The sequence below is a fragment of the Meleagris gallopavo genome, chromosome 14, assembly GCF_905368555.1.
Source record: "Meleagris gallopavo chromosome 14, MGAL_WU_HG_1.1, whole genome shotgun sequence".
Lineage (NCBI taxonomy): Eukaryota > Metazoa > Chordata > Aves > Galliformes > Phasianidae > Meleagris > Meleagris gallopavo.
In genome coordinates, this window is record NC_139417.1 from 16,289,142 (window position 1) to 16,301,356 (window position 12,215).

A 12,215-nucleotide genomic window follows, 5' to 3' on the forward strand; every position below is an offset into this window, starting at 1 on the left:
GATGACCCACCTGGTGCTCTGGCATTGCCACCTATCCCCACACAGAACTCCCAACCTCGGGGACACCAGGACACCCATCTGAATGCAGGGATTCTCCTGACTTTGTGAGTGAAGCAACTTGCAACCAACTTGAGTCACATCCGGCAACAAGTGCTTCCAATTAATGATTCTTAATTGCTCCCAGAGTACTACGTTCCCACACCCAGTGTTCCTCACTGCTGCTCCACATGTGAAACCATGTGCAGTTCTAACAACCCTATGGCTTCAGTAACACAGCTGTGCCATACCACCTGAATTCTCCAAAAATTCACTTAGCCCCCCACAAGCTGTACATACTGTCCCTCTGAGCAATGCTTCTCAATACCACTGCCAGACACGGTGACACTGTCACCAGAGCCCCAGGAAAGCCCAGCTCACTCCCTGCTACAGGGTGCAGATACAGGCAGGGACTCCTTGCAGCCTGGCATGCCATAGGAACACAAAGCTACATATAGAGGAAGAAATAGATAAGGGCGTATCCTTCCCACAGCAGAATTCATTCCTCATGATGCTTTAGGGATGAATTTCTCTGCTGAGAATGGGAGAATCTCACCCAAGGATTTTTCCCAGAGACATTCTGGCATTTCTGAAGACCAAAAACAACCACTGGAAAAACTGCCAACAATTTGAGCCATATACCATAATAAGAATCAATAAATAACGGGAGAGCAGCTTTTAGGAATGCAGCTCTGTCCCCCAAAGCTCTATGCCCATTCCCATTGCAGCCACCTGAACACACTGCCCATTTCTCCCTGGTGTCACACAGCTCCATGGGCACTCAGCTGGTCCATGCTAGGGGTGCTGACAATTTCACACTGTAACTCCACGTGCAGCAGAACACACAGTATTTGATTGAATCATAACATACCTTCCTCACTGACAACAGCAGTCTCGCTGCAGATGTAAGCTAGGTAAATAAGCCCCACTTTATTTCCTTGTTACAATGAGGCAATGAGACACTTCTAGATGTCCTTGCTCTTTCAGTACTTCACTTCCCCAACAACAGCAGAATGCTATTCCAGCAGCTCCTTAGCAAGTGTGGATGGAGCACCTAGCACAGGCATAAATTCCCTGGGCAAGCTCCAGCAGACAGTAAATACAACCAAGCAGACTAAAGAATGGAGTTTGAGGACATTCAGCGAGTTTGTCACTTAAAGGTGACTCTCGGCTTCTTTCACATAGATTCAGATTGCCCCAATGCCACATCCCCACTGACACCTGCAAACGGAATTGTAGAACCATTAAAGTTGGCAAAGCCCACCATCACCGTGCTCATAATGATGTCCCTCAGTGCACGTTCTCTGGACACCCCCAGGAACGGTGCCTCCACCACCTGGGTGAAGTGAGAGATGACACACATCCTTTTGTGTATTTCTCCACCGCATCCAGAATAACATGGAAAAAATAAAAATAAAAAAGGAGGAATCCTCTTCAATTAACAGCTTCCCCACAAACCCTGCAGCGCTCTGGCCATCTTCCTCACACAGCACTTCTGCATCCTCCCTCCACCTCTGTGATTTGGCTGTGTTAAATTGCACATGAATTACCCAGACGTCGTTCCACCCGCACAAAAATAATTTAGCTCAGGAAAAGTATTTCAAGATTATAATCAGTCTCACGTTTGTCTACTCGACAATATAAATCTGAAGTAGGCAGCTTTATCTCAGCGAGATATTTTGTCTCACTTAGCACCTCTGTGTGTTACAGGCAATCCATCATCACTCAGAGATCCCAAAGAGCACTCTGCTTCGGGAAACACGTCCAAACATTTATTCCTTGTTTATCCCTAAACAGAACCCAAAACCAGCTTGTTTTTCTGCCACTGGATTTAAAGACAACCAACCAGACAAGATCCAAAAGCTGGAGTTTCTGCAGCTTCCGGACACGCTTAGACATTAAGCTGCAGATAGGTTTTTTTTTGGTAGTTTGCACCTCCACATAGCAAGTGACATAAAGCATACGCTGCGCTTGCTTAAATATGGCACATCTCAGCTCTCAGCAAATTGCTGCAAAGTGTGGGCTTCGGGACGTACAGCCGTCAGAAAGCTAAAATCAATTTAAAAATCAGAAGGCTTCTGCAGCACACAGCCACACGTGTTTCTGTCTGAGCCCCGCAGCATGGGCTGCTCCACAACCCCAGGGCAGCCCCTTGAGCCAGGCAATGCTCTTCTCACAGCCACACACCTACTTTCAGGATCTTCGCTTCAAGTCCATACCCTCCTTCCCGTGCTCTTCCACAGCAGGGCCTAATGCTACAAAATAAGCTGGGTCCCACACGTACCCCTCTGCTGTGAGCAGCAATGCCTTATGGCCGAGCCACTCAACATCACACCACTTCCAATGCTAAGCTGCCAGTGATTTGTTAGCCATCCCAATTAGTGCTCTGCTACAAAGAACACGCTCCTAATTAGCAGCTGGCTTACGGGAAAAAAGACACCAAGGGTTTGGCCGTACCTCCAGATGTAACTAGGAGTTTAAATGGATTCGTGGCTGACAGGAAGGAAATCAAAGTATCTAGCACACGGAACCTCCAAGAGGATCTTGCACACACACAGCATGGGCATTGTCACCTTACTTCTGTAATCCTGACATCTGCTTACAGCATGAATGCAATTTTCAATATTTGTAATCTGTTTTTTTTTTTTTTTTTTTAACAGTGTCTTCAGTTAAGACGAGGCAGCAAATGACAGCAATGTGCCCCCACCTGTCTGAAATATGCACGCTGTGTAAATGCTTCTAAGCCCTCCTGCAAGATCACCTCCCTCTGGAAATGCCCAGATTTCTCCTTCTGCCTTGGGAGGAGGGCAGTGCAAAGAGATGAAAAGCACAGCCGCAGGATGCAGCCACATCTATAGTGCGTGTGAATCTGATTTCAGGTCAGAGCTGTGTTACGAAACTCCGGCGCACCTTGCAAGTGACCTACATTGTGGAACTGAAACCCACTAACCTACAGAACCACCTGAAAGCCCACAAAATAGGTCAGTGGGTTTCCTGGTAGGAAGGTTCACACAGACACAAAGGCCTGCATGTAATGGAGAACACAGACACGTCCTCTGCCCAGCTAACACAGGAGCACACTGCCAAGTCTACTTCTCACCATGCTGCCGTATTTGTGTGCAGGCAACAACAACTTTGATTCTTACCAATGGAAGCCACTGCCTGGCCTTCCAAATCTGGAAGCAGGGAGAAGGGGAGCAGCACTGCAGCAAGAGAACACCAACAGCAAAGCTGTGCAATTCCCATTCCTAAAGGGGAGTGGACACCTGATTCATAGCCTGCAGCCAACTAGCCTGGAGTTATGGCAGAGGCATCCAAGCACAAAAGCTGGAGTGAGCCAACCAAAATAACTCATCTAGTCCTCAGTACATTGCCTGACACCTTTCATCCCTCAGGGGCGGTGGGTCACATGCATTGTTTGCACAGATCTAATAATTCAGCCCCAATAGAGCTCCACAGCTCCAAGGGTTGCTGGGAACATTAACACACAGCACAGGACAGTACGTCAAGATCTTGCATGAGTCAAAGGTGTCCACAGAGAACTGCTCTCTGTATCCACCACTTCCTCAGAGCAACCCTGTACAAAAGCTTTTCTATTTCCAGTTCAGACAAGGCTCCGTGCACTTGATGAAGCCATACCAGGGCACAACACCGACCTTGCAGATGCACAGCCTTCCACGGGCAGCTGACAGGAGTGTGAAACAATCCTCTCAATATAAGGCAGGCATGCAGGCAGTCACCCTGCATTCTTCTGCCTACAAACCATCGATGCGGACCTACAGAGAAGGAGCCCAGTGTCCCAGGGAGCCCAGCAGCAACAGAGCTGCGTGCTCTCTCCTCCTACATGCACATGCATGCTTTGACTTGGATTCCTGTCTCCAAAAAAAGCAGCCTATAGAGGAAGGAGAAAATAAATAATACCCACACTGGGTGTTATCAGTGACAGATTAACATGCTCAGTGCTGCAGTTTATCAATCAGACCTTTACGCCATCACCAGCAGAAATCAGGGGTAGATCTTTAAACCCTCCAATGTGCGATCATTTAACCCAAACAGGTATTCTGCATGAAAGCTATAATACACTTTTATCCACGTTAAACACTTTGCTTTTTCCTTCCCTAATACAAAAGCATCACAACAGATATAGTTAAAATTCCTCACTAGGATCTTGAGGAGCAAAAGAGATAGAAGAAAAGTGAGCCCCAGCAGCTAAGACAGAGCCTATAGCATTTGTCACCTACCACACTTCAGGTACCCAAATTTGAAGACTATAGCTCAGTGCTATCCCAAGATGCTACACATTAATAGAGGATCCTCCCTGCGTGGAATGAAACCAGAGGTGCTGAAGCCCAGGAGAAAAAATCTGGGATTGGGGTAACCAGATCATTAATGCCAGACTCAAACACCAGCAAAGAGCAAATCAGGACATGGCTCTCACTCCTTCCCAGCTGCCAAAGCACAGGAGCCTGATCCTGTGCCAGTTTTGTGCTTGCACCAGGATGACAGATAATAGATGATCTGCAGCTGAAGAGCTTCATCCGCTCAGACAGAGTCTAACAGACCAACTCTAGGCTGGTTAAAACAGCAGCTGAATCTGTACCAGTAACAGTTTATAACTGATGCTGACTGATGCACTTGAAGTGCAACAACGTAAGTCACAAAGTCAAGCGGTGTATCACCAAACCACAGCCTGAGAACTCAGGTCTTGCTGTGAACAATCAGCATTTTCTGCTTGTAAAATGCTAGATTCGCAGAAGGCTCCTCCTATTTTTAGCTCCCACACCACAGAGGGTTTGCCAAACCTAGTAAAAGTGCTCTTCAACTACACATTCAGAAAGTAACAGCCAATCAGTTTCAGACAGTGCTGGTAAATAACATACGAGAAAACTGGGGTCTGAAGAACTCCTTGCATGTGGACAAACATTTACCACACACATATTGTGAATTCCAGCAACTGAAGTGATCGAGGCAGAGCTATGCTGTTCTCACCCCCTACCAGCAGTCAGCTCCTGAGGGGACACGTCCCCAGGCCCACAAGGTGCAGGGACATCCCCAGGGCTCTGGGTTCACACAGACCCCAATGGCTTCTACTGAACTTCAGCCACCAGCTGGACAAGCAGAGATGATTTCACTACAGTACTAAACAGCCAGTTAGCAAAGTTAATATTCTAGAGCAAAAGCACTGAGTTCCCCTCCCCAACAGCTTTTTTCCAGAAGAAGCAGATACTCACAGAGAATAACCCACTTAAAAGGCCAGACACAATGACAAAATAAAGCCCACCCCAATGTGGGTGAAAGATATTTAACATTAAAGGACTGAATGAAAACCACTTTGTTTCTAACCTACACCACAGCTACACACCAGCAAGCATTTTTAAAAGAGCAGCCCTGCTAATAGGTGGCAAATAAGCAGGGCACGTATCAGTCCTGCAGAGGTTGGGATCAGAAGCAATTCCTCATTCCAGGAATAGCAGGGCTATCTGATGTCTATTCTGGTCAGCCCAGCCTGGGTACAGAGCAGGAGAGCACTCAGCAGTGGGGCACAGCAGTGGCTCATGTCCTGCAAGCTGTGAGCACAGCTACTGCAGGCACACAAAGCAAGCTCCTAGAGAAGTGATGGGGAATGAAGGCCAGCATCCAGGCTCTTGTTCCACAGAGGACAAAATTCATTTTAAAGTTGTATTGAACAGGTTCAACTTGGCCTCCCAAAAACAGGGATGGCTGAAGAATGAAAACCCTGAATGATGTAAAGTCCTTGGGTGCTCCACAATGAAATGTACGTTTTCCCCAAACCATGTGCTTTAGGTATACACAGATACTAGCAACAAACACACAGGAACACTTACTAGTAAATGCATACCTTCCAGAGGACATAGACACTGCAACTTGTCTTTCTATTAAAAAGTCTTTTTTTTTTTTTTTTTTTTAATTGGAAGTCAGACATCTAATTACTGCTTGCACATCTTCAGGTGATGACTTTCAGAGCATTTCTCTATAATCAAGGCACATTTACAATAAAGGACACAAAGTTCAGATAACCACTTTTGCTATCTTGAAATTAGACAAATAGGAATATCAGAGAAGCTTTCACCTCCGCTGCTGCTATGTTTACCAAAAGGAAAACTTCAGAAAACAGTAAGTTTCTCTGTGAAATACAGGGACATCCTATTCTGCAGCAAAGCCTTAAAGTCACACCTGGAGAAGAGGCAGCTCCAAGAAGTGCATAGGAACACGATGTACCTGAACTAGAGAGAAAGAATGGGGGAGTGAGAATGTTGTGATGCCTCACACAGGGACATACAGCTCCCCTTAACAGGGAATACAAGGCCAAACACAGCCTAACTTTCTCAGGAAATCCAAAGTAAGCTTTCTTTCCATGTTGAAGAGGGAATGGGTATTGGAAGGGAATGTGTGTTAGTGGAGCAGAGCTCCCAGCAGCAGTTTAATTCCATCCCTCTGCATTCAGGAGCAGACAGCTTCCAGCAGAGCAACCACCCGAGCAGCACAGCACACGTGGAGAGGTGGCAGCCGCAGCTCCTGAGCCACTGCACCAATGCAGAAACCTCCAGGAAAGAAAATGATTGCAGAGCCCAGCAAGCACATTGCCATTACTCATTCCCAAGCCAGCCAATTAAATTGTCACCTCACTGAACTGGATGCTGTGGTGCTGAACACAGCTTGCATCTTTGCTGCTGTCCTCACAGAAGGAACGCTTCAGAAAAACTCAAGTGTGCTCCACACTCAACATACTTGCCAGAGTGAAGTTTAATATAAAAAGCAAGAACAGAGTTGGATAAAGTGAGTCAGTGACAACCTATATCAAAATCCAATACTCAAGTAAATACTGCCAGTTTAGTATAATGTTTGCACAACTGCTCTGCATTTTCTTACTGTAATTAAAGCTCCTTTTCTGAGATCCTATGGAAAGGAGATAGCTGGAGCTGAGAAGGTCCAACTCGTCAAGGCTGCCAGCCCCTCTCTCACAGACACCACAGCAATCAGATCAAGCCTGAGAACACAGACACAGTAAGAATTAGCTAACAGCCTAGCTAGTTCTCAGGTAGGAGAATATTTGTCAGCCAAAATTCTACAGCAAAGAACTGATTCTATGGAGGAGGAACAGGTCATATCAGATCTTCATAGAATGCTGGGCATCCTGTAATTTCCCACTAAGATCTGATGAAAACAAGTTGCCTCATCACATTTATGATGCTCTTCTTTCACTTGAGTTTTTTAGAAAGTGCATTTGGTAAGTTTCTGATAAATGTTATCAAAGTGAGCCTTCATGATGCAAGGCAGTTTCAGATGGGGATAAGTGTCACCAACTTGTCAAATTACAACTCAGAAGTCAAGCTCATCATGTTTCAGGTAATAAATTATCAATCACAACTCACAAGGTTTCCTTACATCAGTCATTCATTTAAAACATCCTGATGAATTTCCCAGCCATCGACTTGTTCATCACACACAGTAACAGTCAGAGCAGAACCACAACAAAGTGCTCTGACCCCCACTCTTTCCACCATACAACTGAATGTTGTGAGTGAACTTAGTATTTATTCATAAATGACATAAATATGCAAAAAGGCATGATGGTCCATTGAGTATTTAAAAGACTTTCTCAAATTCTACAAACAAAAGCAATTTAGAAAGTGGCAAAAATGAATAGAAAGCTGATGAATTAAATGAATTAAAATTAGAAGCCATTCATAAGTGTCTATAAAAAAAGCTAAACAGACACAGCATTGCAGACCCGTGGATCACATCTGCAAGCAAGGCTGTAGTTGTTAACGTGAACCATGAATTGCTTTCCCTCTGAAGAGCCCTTTAGAAGACAAAACCTTCTTACTATCTCAACAAACCTTTTGAAATTTCTCATTTAAAAAGGAGAAAAAAAATAAAGCTTCTGCTCTCCAAACGAGCGTCAGTATGGTGGCCAAATGAAAACGGTCCGGTATGATACCAGCCACGCTCCATGTGGGCTCCTACATCTCATTAGGACTCCCCTCCTACAAACACTCTGCACATGCTCCACGTTATGCTGTGAGTGCTCTCGGTGACTGCAGGGCTCGGCGCTGTGCTGGAGCAGCACAGTTTGTACCAGAAGCTGCAGAACCAACGTGTTTTACCTGCATCAAGGTAAAGCCAAGAGAAGAGAAACCCACAGCACTCAAGCATGCTTTGAAGGTTCAGCTGCATGACAAAACAAGATTGAACAAAGCTAGAGAAGAATCAGATCTATGCACGTACAGAGTGCTGCTGTCCCGAGAGCTGGACTGCGTTCAACGACATGAAGCAACTTTTAAGTTCGGCATCTCAGCGTATTTTTGTAAAAAGTAGGGCTACCTGCAATCAGTGCACAGTGAATACCACATCCTATGACTGTAACTTAGAGAGCTTCAATGGCCCAAAAGCACGCTCCCTGTTAAAAACACTGGCACCTCCCACTGCTTAAAGCACAGGCAAACAACAACCAACAACACCGTGAGTTTCTTTGTTGATCCCATCAAGACACCCAACTCACAAGAACAGCCTGCCTGTGGTAGCACCACACCACACTGCTTCATCCTAAGAAGGAAAGGGACGATGCTTCCCACAGGGCACATCTAACAGACCACTGCCTTGATACAGAGAGCAGTAACGTGAACCAAATATGGAACATGCACATTCAGGAAATCAGGAGACAACGCTGTATAACAAAGCAGAAGAAGAGCACCACGTGGCTGTTTTAGCACCAACTGGTCCTTCTGGAACAAACTTTCTGAACCACTAACTGGAAGAGTACAATCTGGGGGGTTTGGGAATTAAATTAACCACTCCATGTCAGCTTCACAACCGCACAAAGTTACTGAGCAGAAGGCAGTCAGAGAGCTGACAGCTCATGCGCTCCGAAACAAACTCCATCCCCACAAGAGCCAATCCCTTCCAGGCGACAACAGGCAGAGATCAACACCTCAGGATGGGAGCTGTGCTCTGGTGGTGACATCTCCAGTCCCAGCTGCTGCCCTCCTCAACTCCTGGTTACTGTCACTCCAACACAATGCACAGGTACATCTTCCCCAAAAGCCATCTGCTCTGTAACACCATCTGAGCGCTCATGGCTGTCTGCAGAGTTTTAAGAGCTCTTTCTCAAAACAGCAACAGAAAAGCAGAGAACAAAAAGATTCAGGTCGCTGCCACAGCCACGGAACATGCTTCCTGGGGCTAATTAAGTGCTTGAAAGAGAATTTTTAAAAACCACACTATTTCAAATGGGGACAGCTGGAGCACATGGTGGGGGGATTGCACACAAACGGGATCAGGGAACAGCAAAACCAACTGCTCCGTGCGATGAAACACATCCGGAGAGGTGCGGCATACCTGGTCGAGGTGCCTTTCCGGACATCGCAGATGCTGCATTTGAAGGCTTCAGCGCTGTTCCTGAAGGTGCACACGCTACAATCCCAAAAGCCTTCATCGGCCGCAGGTTTGGCTTGCCTCTTCGGCCTGGAGGAGGGAGGGAGAAGCGTTGTGTGTGTGTGTGCGTGTGTGTATGCGTGCGTTTGGGGAGGAGGAGAAAAGCAGCGGGAGGAGGAGAGAGAGAGAGGAGGAGGAGAGAAAGAAAACACACACATTAGAAACCATATTACAGAGCCCTGAAAACCCAGCGCTTTCTCCGCTCGCCCCGCCGCTCCCCAGCGCGGCCCGAACCCGGAGCCGCGGCTCCGCTCCGCTCCCCGGGATGGCCGCCCCGCGCTGCCCCGGCCCCGCCGGGAGGGCCGCCCCGAGCCCCGGGGCGGGGGCAGCGGCGAGCGGGGGCCGTCTCCCCCTCGCCCTCCTTTTTCGGAGGGGCGGCGTGGCGGAGAGTTGGAAGGCCGGGAGGCGTGTTCGGCGCCCGCCCGCCGCCTCCACCTTGTTAAATCTCCCTTTGTCTGGGAGAAGTGAGTGTGCGGGGCGGGAGTGCGTGTGCGAGCCGAGCCGCCATGGCTGCTGCTCTCACACCAGATCAGCCCGGCACCGGCGGGGAGAGCCGCACACACTTCTTCTCCTCCTTCTTCTCCTCCTCCTCCTCCCCCCGCTCCGCGCTCCCTCCATCTTAGCCGCCTCCCGCCCGAGTCCCGCACCTGGCGCCGAGGCGAGGCCGGGCCGCCCCTCCCGCACTCCCTCCCTCCATCTTAGGGCGCCCCTCCGCCGCCGCTCCCCCCGCCCCACGCGCCCGCAGCGCGGGGCCTACAGCCGCCATCCCCGCACACGGCGGCGCCGGGCTGGGCTCCCTCCCTTCCTCCCTCCCCGCGCTCCCTCCATCTTAGGCGCCGCTCCCCGCCCGCCCCCGCGCCCCCCAGCTCACCTGGTCGGGCTCTTCTTGTCGCCCATGACCATGGATCGGGGCCGCCCCTGCCCTGCGCACAAAGAAAGCCGCGAGGGAGGAGGGCAGGCGGAGGGGAGGGGGGAAGAGAGGGGGACGGGGCTGCCTCCGGCCGGCGGGCTCCGGCTGCCGCTCACCCCCGCGCCGCCGCCGCTCCTGCCGCTGCCAGGCTCCGCTCCAGACTAGCAGCGCAGCGCAGCCCGGCGCCCTCCCTCCTCCTCCGCCTCCTCCTCCTCCCCGCGCCGCTCCGGCGGGCGGAGCTCTCCGCCGCGCCGCGGCCAATGGTGGCGGCCCCGCCGCCGGCCCTGAGCGGGGAGCGCCCCCCGCGCCGCGGCCGCCCCGACGGGTTCCCCCCGCCCTCCCGGCCCCGCGGCCCGGCCCTGGCCCGCCGGAGCCCCCCGGCGCTCTCCGTCCGCCGCCCCGTCGAAGCGCTTCGCGGGAGGAGGGATGGGTTTCTTGCGGGCGGAGGCGACCCCTTCCCTTCCCCCTCGCGGGGCTCCTGCGGGAGGGGCGGCCCCGGAGGCCCTGCTCGCCTCGCGGAGCTGCGGGGGGCGGCGGCGGCGGTCGGGCGGAGGAGCTGCGGTGCCCGCTCCGAGCGCGGGGGGAGCCCCGCTGCTTCGCGAGCGCTTCACGAAGTGCCCTCGCGAGTTGGCTTTTCTCCTCGGGTCGAGCCGACAGCTCTGCGCAGAGACGGCTCTGAGTTAAAGTCTTCTGACAGCGCGTCCGTAATCCGTCAGTGACATCCTCATGGATCCGGTACCGACCCATACACGCGCTCCAGCTGAAGCAAAACTCCTGTGGTGTCAATGAGCGGCGCTGCCCGAAGCAGCTCCGAGCCCCCGGCCTGCTGTGGTGGTCGGCCCGCACTCCTCCACGAGCAGCAGGTTTCATCCCACCCCAGTGCCCACGGAGTCCCCCTCCTTACATAAGGGCTGCATGTCTCCCTGCCAGTTCTTGAGCAGTACAGCAAGAAGCAGACATTCTCCGAGGGCAGAGCTAAGGTTGTGTAATTATCACAAGTAGGAAGTGTCATTTTCCCGTTGCATCTGCTGTTTTCCAAACATCTTTGCTCTTTTAGACGATAGCATCAATGTTTGCTGCGGGGACGTGTGTGGGAACAGGCGCCGGTGGTGTGTGTGGGGCACGGCGGCCTTTGTGTGATCGCTGCCAAGACTTCCACCACGGCGCTGTTACGGACAACAGCAACATGTTTGGGGACAGCATCAGCAAAGGAGAGCACACGTAGGCAGAAAGTGCTGAAACTTTGACTTGGGAGCAGCCCAACTCTGTTTGCAGCCACAGCCATTTGCCATCCCTCTGTGTTAGACAAAGTGGCACAACAAAATGGCACTTTCTCTGTGGTACCGACAGCGCTCAGCCGCTTTTCTGAAAGCCATCACAAGTGCTGGAGGACCGTCTCTACTCCCGCTTCCTGCTGCAGCTCAGGAAACAGGGCTGGTCCTAACTGCTGCACACACCTCCCCCTGAGCAGAGGTGCACCCTCTGGCAGCCCCGCAGCCTGGCACCATCTCCTGAACCTTGTGCTGAGAGCACGGGGGTATTTCCACGCACCTGGACCACTGGTAGAAATGGATATGAAAAAAGAAAGCGGGACGCTACGCGCACGGCCAAAGTCAGTATTTGTGTGTAGGGTTCAATGCCAAATATAAATATTAACTCAAGCTCTTAGGCCCCGTTAGCTGCTGTAGTAAAGATGCATTTTTGTAATTTTGCATCAGAGCTGCGTAACTTCTCGGAAGTGACTGCTCTTCTCAGCAGCCCAAACTCTAACCACTTGTAAATGACTTCTCTGTGGATTTAATGGGGAATGTGT

At 50.5% G+C, this 12,215-nt stretch overlaps 1 protein-coding gene across 1 annotated transcript in view; it reads right to left on the reverse strand.

The window, feature by feature from the left end:
* RYBP (RING1 and YY1 binding protein) overlaps window positions 1-10,537 on the reverse strand; it is a 34,026-nt gene extending 23,489 nt beyond the window's left edge. The window contains exons 1-3 of the mRNA XM_085235781.1: window positions 10,519-10,537; window positions 10,364-10,415; window positions 9,397-9,522 (exon numbers count right to left, since the gene is read on the reverse strand). Of these exons, the coding sequence (XP_085091907.1) occupies window positions 9,397-9,522; window positions 10,364-10,395 (158 nt within the window). The 5' untranslated portion in view covers window positions 10,396-10,415; window positions 10,519-10,537. The remainder of the gene's footprint in view (window positions 1-9,396; window positions 9,523-10,363; window positions 10,416-10,518) is intronic.
* Window positions 10,538-12,215: the final 1,678 nt, after the last annotated feature.